This window comes from Chironomus tepperi, unplaced genomic scaffold, assembly GCF_022539635.2.
Source record: "Chironomus tepperi strain 1889 unplaced genomic scaffold, CSIRO-AGI_Ctep_v1 contig_335, whole genome shotgun sequence".
In the NCBI taxonomy this organism is placed as follows: domain Eukaryota; kingdom Metazoa; phylum Arthropoda; class Insecta; order Diptera; family Chironomidae; genus Chironomus; species Chironomus tepperi.
In genome coordinates, this window is record NW_027226457.1 from 1,472,945 (window position 1) to 1,491,355 (window position 18,411).

The 18,411-nt window shown below is 30.3% G+C and overlaps 3 protein-coding genes and 2 long non-coding RNA genes across 5 annotated transcripts in view; 3 read left to right on the plus strand and 2 right to left on the minus strand.

The window, feature by feature from the left end:
- Positions 1 to 10,100: 10,100 nt before the first annotated feature.
- On the minus strand, positions 10,101 to 11,814 carry LOC139093266 (uncharacterized). Its single transcript, XR_011544673.1, has 2 exons — positions 11,356 to 11,814; positions 10,101 to 10,818 (listed from the first exon to the last, which is right to left on the minus strand). It is a non-coding gene; the product is annotated as an uncharacterized lncRNA (long non-coding RNA).
- A 542-nt stretch (positions 11,815 to 12,356) lies between these two features.
- LOC139093305 (chromobox protein homolog 3-like) lies at positions 12,357 to 13,518 on the plus strand. The gene is made up of 3 exons (XM_070643986.1): positions 12,357 to 12,502; positions 12,714 to 12,813; positions 12,870 to 13,518. The coding sequence occupies exons 2-3, from the start codon at positions 12,736 to 12,738 to the stop codon at positions 13,269 to 13,271; spliced, it is 480 nt and encodes a 159-aa protein (XP_070500087.1). The 5' UTR covers positions 12,357 to 12,502; positions 12,714 to 12,735; the 3' UTR covers positions 13,272 to 13,518.
- A 465-nt stretch (positions 13,519 to 13,983) lies between these two features.
- LOC139093453 (uncharacterized) lies at positions 13,984 to 15,556 on the minus strand. Its single transcript, XM_070644182.1, has 3 exons — positions 15,452 to 15,556; positions 15,187 to 15,393; positions 13,984 to 15,125 (listed from the first exon to the last, which is right to left on the minus strand). The coding sequence occupies exons 1-3, from the start codon at positions 15,530 to 15,532 to the stop codon at positions 14,079 to 14,081; spliced, it is 1,335 nt and encodes a 444-aa protein (XP_070500283.1). The 5' UTR covers positions 15,533 to 15,556; the 3' UTR covers positions 13,984 to 14,078.
- A 631-nt stretch (positions 15,557 to 16,187) lies between these two features.
- On the plus strand, positions 16,188 to 16,667 carry LOC139093436 (uncharacterized). Its single transcript, XR_011544687.1, has 2 exons — positions 16,188 to 16,364; positions 16,419 to 16,667. It is a non-coding gene; the product is annotated as an uncharacterized lncRNA (long non-coding RNA).
- Positions 16,668 to 17,231: 564 nt separating this feature from the next.
- The window catches only part of LOC139093204 (uncharacterized), a 42,945-nt gene continuing 41,765 nt past the window's right edge, over positions 17,232 to 18,411 (plus strand). The window contains 1 exon segment of the mRNA XM_070643841.1: positions 17,232 to 17,594. The gene's annotated coding sequence lies outside the window, so the exon portion shown is untranslated.

An 18,411-nucleotide genomic window follows, 5' to 3' on the forward strand; every position in this document is an offset into this window, starting at 1 on the left:
AACTAAACAATTTTGTAAGCATTAAAGATTCTCGATTACTAAGAATTTATGCCAAAAAACGGCCATCAGAGGAAAAAAATTTGCAATAACATCAGCCTTTTTGTAAATACATCAAGGCTCTCTCAGAATTAAAAATGAAGGGAAAAAATAAAGAAAATGTGTTGATAAGACACGATAAAACGGGATGATGTCAATCAAACGAATAAAAAGATGAGAAATGTGAAGGAAGGAGCTTAGTAGAAGCCTGACAGAAGCTGTTTTTTATCATATGATGAAATAATGGAATCGTCTTGTTTTCAGAGATGTTGAAGCTTTGTTTTTCTCATTTTTGATGGATTCTCAAAACAAGGAATAAGTTTCCGTCCTCATTCTTTTTTGTGTCTGATAATCAGCAGCACGAGCAGCGTCAGTTAATAATGTTTATCGAGATAAACAATTTTTTTGTGGCAGAAAGCACTTCGTCGTATCACTTTAAGGTGATTTGAATATCAAAGGACCGGATGATGAATTTTCATGAGTTGGAAATTTTCTATTAAAGTTAAAAAAGTTTCAAAATCTCATCAGATGACGAATAAATTGAATCTTCATCTTAATTTCCTGTTCTTCCAAGTCTTTGGGTATTCAAAGCTCGTGTGAGAGTTTTACGGCTGCTTCTATGGAATATTAAATGTGTTGTTTAAAATTTTTCGTATGGTTTTCATTTTCCTACAACAGAAGTGGCGCACAGTTGTGTATTTATAATGGCTTAATTCTTAAAGAGCCGTTTGGTATATAGAAAAATTGAAAATTTACCTTCATAGCTGTCGTATATCATTTAATTAAGCAAAGATGGCTTTTAAAAATTTCGGAAAATTTTCATCAGAAAACACGTATATTTTCAATTTAAACAGCATTAAGCTCCTTCCATTACAATCTAATTATTAATATCATTATAGGTTTTAAATAATAAGCAAATTTAATTAAATTCAATGCTTTGAAACAACATTTCACTTTGTTTACTTCAAAAGGTAAACAAAAGGGGTGTGAAACTACTTAAAGAATAAATTTTGAATTCAAAATGTCCGTTAATTTAAAAATTACTATGATGATGCTGATGAGCAGTTGAGCAATAAATGCATCAAAATGTCCAACTCATAAGCTTCTACCTGGAGATATTTGCATATCCTATAGTCCTTTGTAATAGAATTTAAATTTATTCATGACCTCATCCATCGACTACTTGACTTTAAAATTTATTTTCACATCTAAACTTTCTGCAATATCATAGACTTTTATTAAAGCATCGACTAACTGCTCTTCATCGATTTTCTGTTTTATTTTACTTCTTATATCCCGTCAAGCAGCATTGAACAATTGTTTTGGCTCCTTTTGTTCGTGCTACGTATTTTCTTCTTGTTGTTCTTAAATTTTTTTGGCTATGTACACAAGACAAAGAAAAGTCGAAAAGAAAATTTTAAAAACGTGTTGCGTATCGTCGAAAATTATAAGTACGAATTTTCTTAATGCTTTTTAAGTAATCAGATTCCCGTACAATCAGTAACGATCATAAATCAAAATGGAATTTGATTGACTCGTGACTCAAGAAAAAAGTAAAATAAAGTGCGTAAAAGTGAAAATTGATGTCATTGCATTATTTATTATGCCTTATTGTTTACTTTGAATCAGATAAGATGGAGTAGCGTAAGGAAAAATATATTTTTTGCGGTATTATGTGTAGATTTTTTGTCTAGACTGTATGATAACGTGAAATATTGCATGAATTTATGAAGATTTGTTGATAATGGTCCGTGCTGTTTGCGTGAAGATTTAAGTTTGATTAGAATGGGTATTGACTTATTTGCGGGATGTGGAGGATGCTTGTTTTGCTGAAGATCAAACTATTTTCACTATTCTATTCTTTAAATTCAATTGTCTACTATGATAAAGTTCAAATTCTTAAGAGGAAAAACAACTGATGTTGCAACTTTTCATATAATTCAAACTTAAAACGACCGTTATTCCAAAATACTCTCATCGACTCAATCTGGACACCAATGCTTAGCAAGAAGAGGAATTAATTGATGATTCTCCTAAAAAGGCTCCAAAGAGTCGAAATTTAATTTGCATTTCTAATCTAATTTTCTTCACTTAAATTATTAATGACAATCACAACACGACACTCACATTTAATTCTGCTAAATTACATCACATGCCTTATATTAAAAATTCCTCAGCACACTCAAAAGAAGCGTGAAAGGAAACGATAAGTTGAAGTCATTCTTATTACATTTGTGTACTTTAACATTAGAGCGTGTGAAATTTGACTAAATTTTCTTCTTACATCTCAACATGCTGCTTCATATCCAGTGGAATATTTTCCAAGAAAAAGCTTCGCTTCCAAAAAGAGAGCCATAGAAAAATATAAATAGAAAATTCTTTTGATGACATTAATTGATATGTCTTAATTAATTAAAGATTGAATGAGTACAAAGTTCTTTTTTACTAGATTCCGAGCTTCTTTCATGTTGGAAGTAAAAAAAGTTGAAAATCTAATTTTCTGACATTTTAATAGCAAGTCACTTATGGTTAATTAAGTTTCTAGTGAAATGTAGAGATGAAATATTTAGATTGAGTATTTATAGAAGCGTTTGAATTATTCATGTAGGAGTCACAACGATGAAGATTAATTTTTGATGACTTAAAATTAAGAAAGTAATCAGAGTAATATTTGACTTGCGATTTGAGATTATTAACTGTCGTTTGATATTTAAATTATATTTAGAACTTTAAAAAGTTGATTTTCCCCTTTCAAAGTTGTTGACCCCTTCATATAAGCATTTAGTCTGATTTAGAACTTCATAGAATAAACAACTCATTTATAAAATCCATATTCCAAAAAATAAACATTTAAAGTAACTGAAGAGAAGCAACGACTACATTTAGTGGCCCTTCATACATTTCCGAAATTCATAATTGAACAATTGCAATGTAAATTTGAGAATGCAAAATGTTCCAATAAAATTGAATTCCACTACTAAAAGTTGTACAGACATTGCCGTTTATGAAAGAATCAATGAACTAACATACAACTACAAGAAAATGGGTCACTAAACATACAATGTGTCATTCACATTTAGATCCAAATTTTACTACAGTGAATCCCACCTGACTATATCGAATTTCAGCTCATGAAAGCAAATAATCTCTCATACTATTTTATAACTTCCTTTACAAATGTAATCAGTTATTCAATCACAAACGTATAAGACAAATAAGCACATCCAAATACACCAGACATCCAATGGCAGTTGATTTCATTCAAAATCATTCATCCTTCCATGTTCCCAATTTTCCTTCGTCAAAGAAGATTTCAAAACAATTCAACGCTAATTCTTTACATCTTGTTGTATATCCATCTGCTTATTGGTGAGCAACATAGTCACTCAATACGTGATAACATGAAGTATCATCGTAACTGTACATTCCTATTTCGAACATTATATCCCCGAAGGACGTGATGGATAATTTTGTATTCCGCATGTCAAATCAATTCTATATTGGATATTTTTGGCACTTGAGTTAGATATAGCAGGTTGCTTTAAAGAACGTCACAGATATATGGGAACATGGATAAATTGAAGCAGTAAGTATGCGACATCACTTATGAACGATCATCAAGCTTCAAAGTATAATCTAAAATAAAATCATAACCAGAACTGTCCGCAGCTGCATTATCAAGAAGTCTGGAGATTTTAATGAAATTTTAACTAGCAAAATGAGTTTATTGATTTCTAAAAATCCAGCATCACTGAAGCACCATCACAGCATACAGAAATAATCAAATTACATTTATACGCTGCTAAAAATAGAACCAAATGATGAATTTTTAAGCGCTGCTGAATTTTTAATTACTACATTTTCGAACCTTTCACTGTCAAGGCAACATTGAACATCCTGATTAATCCTTTCGCTTCCTTTTTAATGTACAACGACGACAGCACGTCAATAGATTTCATTTTACCATTTGTCACCTGGTTGAAGTCAATTACGGACTTGCTTTTAAATTAATTACTTTCGATCCTTAGCTTTGAGATTTATGTTCGATGTTCGAAGGACTTTTTTACTATTTTATGTGCAAGTTCAAGGTTAGTTTATGTTGAAATCTTAAAAATAATATTGTGCTGATAGAACTTACACATCCGATACGTGCTTCCACGTCTTGTGAATATAAAAAATTATGTGCTTGTTTTTTACACTTCACTATCAAGGATGCTGCTTGATTTTTCCGTTTTTAACTTTTTACTATCAACAGTTTTATTTATGGAGCAGATGAGTATCAAACTTGATCATTGCTATGCTTGGAATTGTAGTAAATATAGTTTAATTAAAACAGCTTCCTCGTTGATTTATGAATAAATGAGATGTTTATTTATCCGAGTTCAAAAACAGACTGAACATTTTACATAAAAAGGGGTTTCAACTACGTACAAATATCATTCAAATTTCAAATGACCGTTATAAACACGTGATTTTGCTTTTTTATCACCCAAATCTTCTGAAACCTTTTGTAAAACATTCACATAATTCAGAATGTCCTAAAAATAGTTCAAGTATCACACAATAAATAAGAAATGTATCTGATTAGTTCATCTTGAAGAAATTTCAATCCCGTGCTTTATTAAATTTCACGGTCAAACAATTTCTAGAGAATATTCCAAAAAACCTTCATCCGTTCATAATTTCCAGTCCTTTTATGGACTAAAAAGAAACTTCCATTTGTGCCTATAAATAGATAAAGTCATTACAAAATCGGCTTTTTTTCAATGTCTTAAAAGTTTTGGTACAAAATGATTTTTTGTGCCTTTTAGTCCTTCATAAATCTAGAGAAAATCACCATTCTGTAGCATTTGTTGCTTAAAGCTTTCATTTCACTTAAAGCTCAACATTTTCTGAGAATTTTTGTGAGATATGTTGTGCATATATGAGACGTGTAATGATTAATTGAAGGGAAAATATGAAAGTGAATCCATAAAAACGGCAATGCGAATGAAAGGTTTTTTTACTGCGTAATAAATCAGATTATCTGGACTAGCGTAATTTGACATTATGTAGTGGAAATTCCGAATGATTTTGCACGAGTTAAACCGAATTCTTGTAGACTATTGGGACACAAATGCGATTGTTGTGGTTATGTTGCTAATGTCTTGTTGTTTTATATGATATCTTACATTTGAGTATGATTGCAAGTTCATTGCTCTACAGGGATAGGATATAAATCTTCATTCATCTTTACTAAGTATAATTGACTTTCACGTCTTGACCTGTTGAGTCTCGTGGCTAAAATTCAGTTCAATGGCATCATAACTTTCAGATGGCGGAAAGTGTATTCAAGGGCGGGTAAGGGGGGTTGGGGGTCAAACCCTCTCTATACTCCCCCTCTCTTCCACACGCTTGATACGCCCCTGTGACGTACCTATCGAATGTCCCATGTTCTCTACATCCAATTCTATCGGATTGGAATCTCCTAAATGCTACCAATTTTCAGACACAAATGTTCATACTAATAATGGAACATTTTTCCATTCATATAAATGAAGTCATAAATCTATCATCATCCTCTTCTTGGTAAGTCATTGCCTCACATTTCGGCTAAACCACGGTCTCATAATACCAACTGAGCAAAAAAAAGGCCATCATTCATCATTGTTATGAATTCAGTCATTTTTTGGGTATCGACAAAAAAATATATATCGCCACTTGGTATTGATGAATGTGTAATTTATGGGAAAGTCATCGACGTAAGTAACAGTACAGTGTAATAAAAGAAAAGATGAAACTTAAATCTCAATGGTTGTCATAAAGTCAATATATATTCAGCATCATGAATTGATCTCATATGTACGATAAATGACAAAGATATTGTCATGAACATCATCCTTCAGAAAACAGTCGTAAATCGCGATGAGAAGATGCATTTGATGTAATAGGAAGCAAATAGGGGAAAAATTGACATAAAAATTTCCTATGCATGAATTGTTCAATAATGAAATAGATGTTTACTTTAGGATTGAATTGTTACATGATTCTCATTCAACATATGGCTCATGTCATGAGAAGTCTTCGATTTGAATAATTGTTTTGTTCAAAGTTTGAGATTAATTGTTTCCGTTACAGAAATTTTTGAAATTTCCGTTACAAAAAAATTTGAAAATTCAAATTACAAAAAATTCAAAAAATCCGTTACAAATTTAACTGAATGAATCTTTTGAATTTTTCAAATCATAGACACCTTCGCCAAACATATTTGTTCCAATTTGATCAAGTTACGCGGATAATTTTCAGAAATTTTACCTATAAAATTTTATTTTGTTGTTGTGATGTAGACACTAAGTAAATAAGGCTGATAATACATTTTATGTTGAGTGCTGTACACGTACGTGGGCAAATGTTTATCAAATGATGCAAAAAAAAAATCGAATAAATTTATGGAATTATTTGATTATGTTGTAGAGTGAGTAGGATGATATACCTAAATGTGAAAATGTGTATAATTTTTTACAAAATTGAGTTTTTTATTAAGCTTGTAGGATTATTTTCGGTTATGGCATTTGTGTTGGATATTCTTGTTTCTGGTAATTCGAGATAAAGTTGAAATTAATGATTGAATCCATTTATTATGAGTGGCTAAGCATCCAATTCATCCTAATTGTCTCTTTCGTTCGATTATTTATGTCAACGATGAGATAAACTTGACAATATTTTCTTAAATCTAAACTTATTTCATGTCATATTTGCTTAAAAGATCTTATTGCCAATTAAAAGTTAGATTTGTCTATCCTTTCCTGAAATATCAAGTCTTTTTTATTGATTCAGCTCTCAAAATATGAGTTCTGCTTCTGATTCACAAAAACTAAGATAAAAATAAGTTTTCGTCGCAAAAAGAGCAAATCATGAAGAAGATTGAATGAGAATTCTGACCGCAACAGGAAATAATTGCGAAAGATTTGAAGAAATTTTCAGAATGATATCTTTTGAATGATTTATGAAGCACGAAGCTTATGAATTTATTATGAATAATTTATAAATCTGAGAATTTTAATATTTAGTACCTTTTCCTTTTTCAATATCGATGATTTCTTTTTGCGGAGGAACTTTGATGTGTGGGATTAAATATTAATGAAAAGATGTTAAATAAGAGGAAATGAACATTCAAATTATTAATAAGCTTCTTTTTATGATTTAAGGTTGACTTCTTGTGTATTTTTGGTTTTGAATGAATTTTGCAGACATTTTAAAGCTGAAAAGATGATTAAATACCGAGAACTTTTAAATTAATTCAGTTTTGTTGGAGTGCCAATCACAATGCTTACTTAATGATAAGTATAATAAGAAGAACTTCTTTAAGGATTTGATTAATGAGATGTTTATTCTATGAATTTCTAAATCAGACTGAATATTTATATGAAGGGGACTAACAACTATAAAGGGGAAAACAACAAATTTTAGTTTCATACAGTTTAAATATAAAATAACCGTTGGTATATTCTCAACAAATTTAGATTCCAAAGCCTACTTTTAGACATTAAAATGAGATTTTACAGCAATTTAAGCCTTTTTCATACCCTAATAAATTATAAACTGACAATCCAATCAAAAAAATAAGCAATTATAAAGTAAATCTCATGAATAAATTAAGCACAAAAAAAAAAAGAATTCCGCGGCAATGACAAAAAATCCTTCACACAAAATGACCTCAGATGTCACTCTGAATAATAAATGTATATCAATTACAAGTGTCTACCCCATCACATTGTACGTCAAGATAAAGCAAAAAAAAATGAAATATTTCGCACCCCAAAAAAAGTGCTAAATATATATATCTGAGGGGTTGTTCAGATTAAAAGCATCGCACTCATCTCAACATTAATGTAAACACTTGTTGTATACTGTACACTGTATGTGGGAAGTAAAGCAAAAATTCATTTCAAGTTCATCCTTTAAGTGAATAAAGTTTATCTCTTCAAGTGTAGACTTAGCATCATCCAGAAACTCTTCAACTTTTGTTTCATATTGCTAATCCATAATGTTGATCATGTTGTTAATGCAAAATACAGCATGAACATTGTTGCTTCTTAAAGGGTAAGGATAAGAGTAAGAATAAGGGTAAGAATATGAGCATGGATAAGGATAAGGTAAGGGATAAGGGTAAGAGTAATTTAAGGACATTGGTATGTATATAGGTATGAGTATGAGTATGGGTATGGATATTAGTAAGGGAACGCCTTGCCCTGGTCGACAGATATGAACTTTCCCAACATATCCATTTGATAAATTGCGTTAATATTGAGTACATACAAGACAGACTTTAACGAAGCAAGAGATGAACAAATCCGAGTGATTATGTCGAAAAATGAGTCAGAAAGGATGTACAAAAAAGAAAGACAAGAAATAATTTTAAAATTTTCAACTAAGAAGGGATTTAAACACGTATCATTTCTTGCGACACTTCTCAATATGTTCATTTTTTATCAGCTCCTTCCTTCCTCTACAGTTTACTTTTATTTTTATTCTTATACACATTTGTAAATATCGCTTGGGGAGGAACGGATGAGAATGAAGATACATTTGAGAGATAAACAAGGAAAAAAGGGCACAAGAAATCCCTAAAACGTTTATTAAAAGAACTAACTTTTACTGATGGAAAAACTTTATAGTTTAGTAGAATAATTTTAGTAATGGCATAGAAACGCAGTAGTGCAAAAAGTCGAGAAAGGGTAACTCCTTCCCTTTTGTTCTTATTTTTTGTGTGGTTTTTGCTTGCTCTATTTATTTTTTTTGGTGAAATTTATCGAAGGCGTTGATAGTCAGTCCTTATTCTTGCATTTCAATATTGCTTTGAAATGTTTGGTTAGTATTTATTTCTAAAAGCTATTTAGTTTCCCAACTTATGCTCATTTTTGCCCAGTTATCAGTATTTGACGTTAAAATTTTAGTCGAAAAATAACCGTTCAAATTTTTTTGAAATTTAACGGCCATAAAAAATTTAAAAATTTGACGAGCGGAAATTTTTGAAGAGTTTTGCACATAAATTTGAAAAAATCGGTAAAAATCGTAAATTAATGCGTTTGGAGATAGTTTTAAGCTACAAAATTCAGCGATTAGCAATCAATCAAAAAAAATTGAACTAATGCTTCAAATCCAAGGTGTCTTTGATGCCTGGTTCATGAGATCTCACTCTTTACCCAGCTAGGCAGTCGATTAAAGTCAAATTATGAAAAATGCACTAAACAGTAGCCTTTGGAAAATGTCAAACCAATTCAAGCTTCCGTTTTTCAAACATATAGACATTTACAGTGAATCCCCTTTCGCAAAATATAGGTTACCATACCAAAATTTTCAAATCCCATCAAAATATCTATCTTTTAAAAAATATTGATAAGGTATAATTCAAGTGCTATTAAATATTTATTGGCTTACAGTACGTATATACTACATTCACATGTGAAATTCTTGATAAATCTTTGCTATTAAATAAAAATTCATCAATTTTTCGAAAACCAGCTTATTTTTAGAAAATTAAAAGAGACATGATAAGATATCACAACAAAAATAAACTATGAGACTATCAAGGTTTAAGAAATAAAGTTTATTTTTCTCAGTTCTATTGAAAATTTTCAGTAAATGTCTCGCATAACATAGAATATATAAAAAAGAAAGTTCCAATAAATTTAAATTTGATGATTCAATTCGGAACTTTTTCTTTATTTTTTTGGATGTTTTCATGCTTTTCATCAGGAAATAAAATTGGGTCATTAAAAAGGAGGGAAATAAAAGAAGTGAATGGAATTTTCACTATTTTCTTTTTTATTGTTATTGACTGACTTCATCTATCGCAATAATGCAGGTGATAAAAAAATTTTCCGAATTAAAACTTTGAACTTCAAATTTTCCGATAAAGTTCAAAATTCAAATTTTTATAAACATATTTCAACAAAACTCATGGCTAACTATATTGATTTCAACTTCATGAAGCTTCATTTCACTTTATTTTAATCAAAATTAAACAGAATTGGCAGTTTAAGCTTATCATTTAGTCAATCAGCCAATAAAAAATCATGAAATAGAGACGAAAGAAAAATTGAAATAAATTTAATTGGTTTTCTGATGTATGTTTATAAAATAAATAACTCAATCCATCCCGTTTTGTACTCCGCAATTGAGTAAAAAATCATTTCTGTTTGTGCTGAGCGGGTACGGAATTGAATCTGTATTGACATAAAATATTAATAATTTGAAATTTATTTCTGAGTTTGCCTTATAGAAGAATATTTTAAAATATTAATCAATGCATGGACCAAGTTTCTATAATAATTTTAATTAAAAAACTTTCTTACTAAATTGACAAATTACTAAAATTATTATTTAGACCATGTCTCCTCAAAACTTCAGTTATTTCTCTCACCAAGTCAGGCTTTTCAATTAAATTGAGAACTTTAAGTAGTCTCGTCAATGAGTTCCTTCTCGTTTCATACATTCTCAGTAATACTAAATTTTGTGTACGAAAATCATTATGCCGAAGCTCAATATCTTTAATTTCTTCTTTTGTAAAGTCTAAGTGTCGCGCCAAACGGCGGAATACATCCAATGATATTCCATTTGCGATTACATTGAAAATGTCATTTCGCAAATTTTCATTTTTTGGAATTGGAATGTTTTTGGAGGTCCGAAAAGCTTCAGGTAATGGAGCTGGTGTACAAACTTGCAATATGCTGTTTGGAATCTGTTGATTGTTTTGAGAAGCTGGGACTAATTGGTTACCTCTCCTGGTTCTAGGAGTTCCTGTGGATAATATTAATGAATTGTTACTTAAATGAGTAAAAATTTGACGTGAAATAATTTTGTCAATTTAACAATTAGAATTGTAGACACCAAAACAGTCTGTAAGTCTCAAAGCTTAGTTCAATTACTGGATTCTTTCAAAATTCATCAATCTTTGTTTAGCAGCCGTTTACTGATTAAATTAATATCAACACTGAAAAGGTATTGCTTACTTTGTTAATTAATATCCAACTAAATTAGGCGCGAAATGTTTTGTTTACATTCTCACTTGAATAGTTTGATCTTGATATTAAGCTTAATTTGGTGATTATTGCTTATCTTAATGATAGCAAAGTACTTAAAAATCATGAGCAAATCTATTTTAATCTTATTTTCTTCACAATTCGACCTGAACAATTCAAAAACTTCAGATATTTTTTATGTCCAAAAACAACAATAATCAGATACGACACGGTTGCTGCATGTTAGATCACTTTTAAACATGACTGTCAGTAATTGACATAAATAATTTCAAAAAGCTTTAAAATATGTTTTTACCATAAATGTTTCTAGGTTCCGGATCTGCATACTTTTTGCATAACTCTTTTTGCTTTGCGACGAGCCTTGAGTAATTTTCATCCTCAATAATTTTTTCAAATATCCGAAATGTATTATATTCGTTTGTTGAATATAGCCCCCTGTGCTGCAAGAGCTTTAACAGCTGTTGAATGCTTGTTACGGCTTCAAGTCGCCGGGTGGAATCGATAAACGATGTAAAAAGCTGTTTCGCTCCGCGTAGTGATTCATCGTTGTGTTGAAAATATGTGATTATTTTTTCATTTAATTGCTCGAAATTTAATTCAATATCTGACTTCATTTTCTCACTTTTCCATTTTTTGGTACATACAAATTTGGTTTAAGGTTGAAAACTTAATTAAAATTCTCTTTGGAAATTTTTTAATTATAAAATGAGCGATTTTCACGCGAACAAACCTTTTGGTTGAACAGAACAATAACAACTCATACTAGATTGTGGTATGCAATATCAATTTTACGCTTAATAACAATATTAAGCATGTGGTTGTACACATACCCATGCATTATCGTTTGATATGAATATTGTATGATCGTTTTGGAATTTTTGATAATTGTCAGCTGGTTTTGGTTCTGGAAATTTGCTGAATTTTAATTAATTGACATGCTGAAGGTCATCATTTTGCGTTTTAATAATTAAATTAACCGGTTTTTCCTTTAAAACATACAATTTAATTCAAATCAGTTTGTAACGGTCAAATAAAATTCAAAAATTTCAAAACCCTCAAATGTTTGGATAAAACACCTCAATTTCAATGTTTTGAAAATAGCATTCAAAAGTTTCGTAACAAATTTACATTTTAAGTTTCTTACAGCAAAATACAATAAATTAAGCAACTTTTACCGATTAAATTATCATTAAGAACACAAATCAACTTGAATAAAGGTAAGTAATTAACATTTTCATTCAAAAATTGTTTAAAATCAAAATATTTGCAAAATGTTCCGTAATTGACGAACTATTGCACTTAAAATTCCATTCAAACTAGCGCTAAAAATTTTCAGCAGAAAAAAACAATCTATAAATCATTATTAGCGCATAAACCACATCATAACGTAATTATATTATAAGTATAAATTGTGAAGAATTAAAGAAATCATTTTATATCAGGTAAAATTCGTGGATATTGGCAAAATAACAGAAAAGTCTAGAAAAAATTTCAAAAAGACGCGTTTAAGGAAAAATCAATTTTGTTTTTGTTCGGCACAAAGCGTCTTTCGCTTTTTTCATTATTATTCATCCACACACATCCTTAATTCACTATCTAACATTGTATACATTGTGAAACTTACTAAATAATACTATTTTAATCTACTTCCAGACATAATTAACACATATTAAAGATGGGCAAGGACAAGGACGAACCTCAAGAAGAATATTCAGTCGAAAAAGTTTTACAAAAAAGGATTCGTGGTGGAAAGGTAAAATTTAGTTAATTTATCAATAATTCTTGTGTATTAACATAATTTATCTCTAGGTCGAGTATTATTTAAAATGGAAAGGATACTCTGATGCAGATAATACATGGGAACCTGAAGAAAATCTTGACTGTCCAGAGCTCATAGCAGCATTTGAAGAAAGTCAGAGAAAGAAGGAAGCAGCAGCTGCAGAAGCGAAAAAAAGGAAAACAACTGAAGCACTCGATACATCAAAGTCTAAGAAAAAGTCAGATAGAAAAGAAGGATTTGATCGCGGTTTACTTCCTGAGAGAATTATTGGCGCAACTGACACATCGGGTGAATTGATGTTTTTGATGAAATGGAAGGACACTGACGAAGCCGATCTCGTACCAGCCAAACAAGCAAATGTTAAATGCCCACAAATTGTCATACAATTTTATGAAGAAAGATTGACATGGCATTCGAGTGGTGAAAAATAAGTAACAATTCATAAATAATAACATTTATAATTATTAAGGACCGTAAACATTAAAAATTTATTTCGGATATGTTATAAATTTCTCTTTTTTTTACATCCCTTCCGATGTAATGAAGTTTTTCTTCAAATAATTATATTTTTAAATTCCAATTCCCTTCACTTTTGTTCTCTATATTTTTTTGTAAACTATTATTTTTCAATTTGCTTGCTAAGATTAAACCATAGTTTTTTTTGATAATTTCTCATTAAAATTTAACGACGTCTATTGAATGATAAAAATAAAGATCAACAAAAATACTTAGCGACTTAATGGAATTAAATGAGTTTTTTTGCAATTTCAGGAGCTTCATTGAACGTTGATAGTGATGGAATCTGGAAGTTTTAATGAATTTTGCTGCTATATTCCTCAGAAGTGTAAAAACTGTTGATTTTTGAAATTTAATGAAGATTTTTCAAATTTTACAAAACCGTTAAAAGTTAACGATGATTTTTCAAATTTTACAAAACTGTTAAAACTCAACAAAATCTTTTTCAAATTTTTGAAAACCGTTAAAATTTAACGAAGAGTTTAAAGTCATTAAATGCTGAAATATTTTCAAAAAGTCCAAAACCGTTAAAATTTGAATCCCAAGAAATGGATTTTCTGTATTTGTGAAATTTAATTTTCTTATAAAATCTTTATAAAATATCACATAGTTCATAGCTAACTGTATTCTTAAAGTTCTATATTCTATTATTTTAAAGTACTTCATGTCCTTAAATACTGGGCATTTCTGGTGACTTCAGTTTAAGACAGTCTTGTTGTGGTTCATAGCGTTTCCAAATGTTCAGCAAGATCGTCAATTATGAAAGCATTAGTGTCAAATATGAGCTGTTCAGCTGTGTTTATGTTATTATTACCAGGACTATAATAAAAAGTGTATGATTTTGATTCATATGACTGAACAGTCAGTTCCAATGTAATTAAATTTCCGTTTCCAATCGCTTGGACGTTTTTAAAAATTCTTTGAATTTCATACGAGTCGGCAGACATATGTAGATGCATAATATTAGATTTGATAATCATTTCCATTGCTCGACGATTAATTTGACGACGAAAAACATGTTCAATATACAGACGTTGTACCGTATAGTTAGTGTTGAGAAATGCAATCAATTCGTCCCAAATATTGACATATCCAACACGAAGAACTTCAAGCTTGTCAAATTTTAATTCAGGATTTAAGCAAATCATCCTTGTTAAACTCAATTCAATCAAATCTGTGCAGATAACTGCTGCATATCGCAAGACATCACTTAAAAACTTGATATTTAAGTCCATGTATGCATCACGAAAATTCAGCAATTTCACACACGGAAAAAGTGACAATAAAGCTACAACCATGTCAAGATTATGAAATGATCCTTCCAACATTAAAGCCTTGACAGCCTTTCTTGGCTTCTTTTGATAGTAGTGTGATGTGTTCAAAATTAAATGATTAACTTTTAACGTAACTTGCCGCAAATTTCTCAATCTTTTCATGATCCAATCTAAGGATGCAGGTGACAATAAAGCTTTCATTTCTAATGAGGTTACTGACATAGCACGTTCTGTAATGAAGTCCTGGAAGCAATGGTCATTTCGGGTATTGGGTTCTCCAGTATAATCGGATGATACAAGACCTAAATGCTTCAATGAAAATTTGTATCGTGAAAATTTGAAAAATTCCATAATATCACACGAAACAGCATGTAGTTCTAATTTTTTTAGATCGACTCCTTCCTTTAGAAATGATATAATTGATGAATTTGCTTGAAGATTTGAGCTTGATAAACGCAAACTGGAAATTGCAGGCGTAAATAAATAATCGAATATCTGAAATAATTGTATGACACTTTTAAACATGCTATTACCTAATATAGATCATATTATTTACTTCCCAACTGCTGAATTCAAAGTTAATATCACTAACTCTGCTGCAAATGATTTTTAAATCTGGATTAAATGGCTGTGTCGAAACTATTTGGACATATGAGAAATCTAGGTTCTCTAAGGATACAAAGTGTCTTAAAAATGCCATAAACACACTGTCAAGTAAGACTACATCCTTTAAACAAAAGGTTCGAATTTTGCTGCAATCAATCTGTAAAAAAGTCACAAATTAATGCATTTTTAACAATTATTTGATAGTATTTACTTACAGGCAATTCCAATGAACTGTTTTGTGAAATGCTCTCGTTAGTTAAACTATAACAGGTAGTTGAATTTCGTAAAAAATTCATTTTTTACAAATTTCGTCAATTGAGGTTTGGTGAATTTTAACAATTAACCTTTGAAATTTCAACCATCATTTCAAATTTCAATTCAATCGAACATATTTTAAATTTCATAAAAACGTTGCTTGTGAAAATTTTTGAAAGCATTAAAAAATTTGCTGCGAATAAAAAATAGTAATTTAAGCTTAGAAAGCAGAATGCTGTAAGTTAAGTTATCATTTTGTATAACAAGACGAATTAATTTTTGATTGTGTAATTAGAACCTATATAAATTTAGTGATTTTTAAAAACATCCAACAAATTCTTAATAAAATTTAATTTCAGGCAGAATATTAGCTAAAATGGATATGATATCCAATGTCTACTAACTCTGGGGATTCTTGAAGTATGGAATGACTCTGAAATATTCTTCAGCATGAAGTGGAAAGGTACAAATGCATGAAATATGTACAAAATGTTGCTTAGATCCAAGACGTAAACTAATGTAGGCCATGGATCACAATTGTTATGTACGGCCAGAGAAATAAGTAAGTACATATTGATGGATACTGCAGAAAGATATTAATTCATCAAAGCTAAAATATTATTGTATGATAAGCTTTATATTTAATGACTATTGAGAGGTTTTATACGAAAGCCTAAGTTGATCCAAAAGTATTAATTTAAAACGCTCTGTCCTGAAACCTTTAGTATTAGTTCAGTTTTAATTGAAGTAAGATGGATAAGACAATTTTAGTTTCATTATTATTCTGCCTAGTTTTCTTCCTTTTGATCATTGGAAGCGACAGTAAACCACAATTCATTTGTCCTTGCATGTTGGCTCGACTGGCAAATCAACGTAAATATTTAATTAATTATTAAGAGATCTATAATTTAATAAGATTCATTACAGAATCGTCATAAACATAAAGCAGAAATTACAGTCATGGGACATCATTAGAATAGGAAGATAATAGAAGGAAAGCTGGGTAAACAAAGTTACTGACGTCAATTAAACGTATTCGTACTCCTAGCATCTGTTTTGTTTTTAACATTGATATTATGCTAATATTAACAATTGTCAATCGATCCACACTCTAAATTGTCATTAAATGTAGATAAGTGGCACGCATTCAAAACACTTATCATTTAACTAAATCAATTTGTATGTTTTGGAAGTTAATTCATTTCGGCATATAGACCAATTACTTTGAACTTTTATGAAGGGTCAAAATACCTGGCTATAAAGAAATTTGCTTTATATTGTCAATAGTCTGAGAAACGTACATCCGAGTGCACTTCTCCGTTTGTATGATTGTTTTATTTCCATTCTGCTTATTAACCACGTTGTGCAGTTAAAACGTATCTTAAAATATTTAATTTAGACACAGTCTCATAGATGGCGCTGTTGTAAGTCAGGAGGAGTTCATATATTATTGTGCAAGCCAAACTCATGTTTAAAGACTATGTAGTATGAGTTCCTAACTCTAACTCTCATTAAATCCATAAATATGATAAAATCTAGCTAAATTCAGTTAAATTATATCCAAAATTAGTAATCCATTCACGATCATCTAACGTACGATTTGAAAAATTCCATAGAAAAACTGATCACACTTGATCATCACTAATAATGGCAAATTCAAAAAATTCATTTCCGTTACACTGAATTAAAATTTTCAAATGTCACAAAAAAATTTGAGTGTTTTTGTCAGTTACTCGTTAACCGTCGTCCGTGCTGAACGTCTTAAGAGAAATAATCCCCTCGTTCGTGTGTGAATTAATTCATATCAAAGTGAAGCAACAAGTGGATATCAAGTGAAAATTGTTCAAAAGGAGAGAGAAAAAAGCTGCCAGAATAAAAGCAAAAAAGATTTCGGCATTTTTTTCTGTGAACACTGAACCAGTCACATTTATGCATGAAATTGATGATTATAGTGATTAACTATTAAAAGTGAAATATTTGTGCAAAAAAGGCAGTTTTAAAATAATTAATGGATAGATAGGTGCACAAAAAAAATTTTCTTGGATTTTTATGCGATTGCCGACATTGTAAAGCAAGAAGTGAACACTTCATCGAAAGTAAAAGGTAATTAACAAAGCGAATTAACATTTCACATCAATCGCCTGCGGTTTGTAAAGTTTTTGCACTTTCTTGTGATGGCATTCAAATCTTTCCATTCATAATTGATCGCATGAAGTTGCTGTGACAATATTGTGTAATTAATTTGATGGGTATGAGGTTACACTTTGTAATTGGAAAGCTTTGATGCTTGAGATTGTCTGATGTGGTATATTGCGGATATATATTTGTCTTTGTGGGAAAATAGACCTAAGAAATTTCAGACAATAGTTGGGGATTATTATCCTTTTCCAAACAATTAATCACAGACAAGGATGGAGGAGGTTTGAGGATCAACACGTCCCCACAACTCCTTTTAGAAACAATTCTTCAAATTGCTGCCTGGCTACGCCTCTGATTTATTCTAACAGTTGACGTCAATCCTCTCAGAACAAATGTCGCTAAAACAATGAAAACCTGTACAAAGTTGCATAATTTTGAGAGCAAAAATGCAGTTCAATTAAAACTCATGCTTGCAGAATTTGAAAAATTACACTCCTTAATTTTATTTTCTTCTCGTCGCTGCCGCAAACATTCGCTATTTAAACTCACATGATCCGCGAGGAATTTTTTATAATTTATACCATGCACAAGCTTTTTTTGTGTAGTTTTTCGTGATTGTTTTTCTCACATGTATGCTAGATTTATGCAAACATACATCATAAAGATGATGATGATGATGATTGTGGAAAGAATTCTTCGTAAGAATTAAAAGGTTGGGAGTTGTTGCTTCTTTCGCAACTCATAAGATTCTTAGAAGTAATTTATTTTTGTTTTCGGCTAC

What these genes read in the sequence shown, in the direction of transcription:
- LOC139093305 (XM_070643986.1), top strand. Translation starts at nt 12,736, where the DNA reads ATGGGCAAGGACAAGGACGAACCTCAAGAAGAATATTCAGTCGAAAAA. An exon ending in AAAGGATTCGTGGTGGAAAG is followed by an intron (nt 12,814 to 12,869) that starts GTAAAATTTAGT and finishes ATTTATCTCTAG; the next exon opens with GTCGAGTATTATTTAAAATG.
- LOC139093453 (XM_070644182.1), bottom strand. Translation starts at nt 15,532, where the DNA reads ATGAATTTTTTACGAAATTCAACTACCTGTTATAGTTTAACTAACGAG. An exon ending in ACAGTTCATTGGAATTGCCT is followed by an intron (nt 15,394 to 15,451) that starts GTAAGTAAATAC and finishes ACTTTTTTACAG; the next exon opens with ATTGATTGCAGCAAAATTCG. An exon ending in TTGAATTCAGCAGTTGGGAA is followed by an intron (nt 15,126 to 15,186) that starts GTAAATAATATG and finishes CAATTATTTCAG; the next exon opens with ATATTCGATTATTTATTTAC.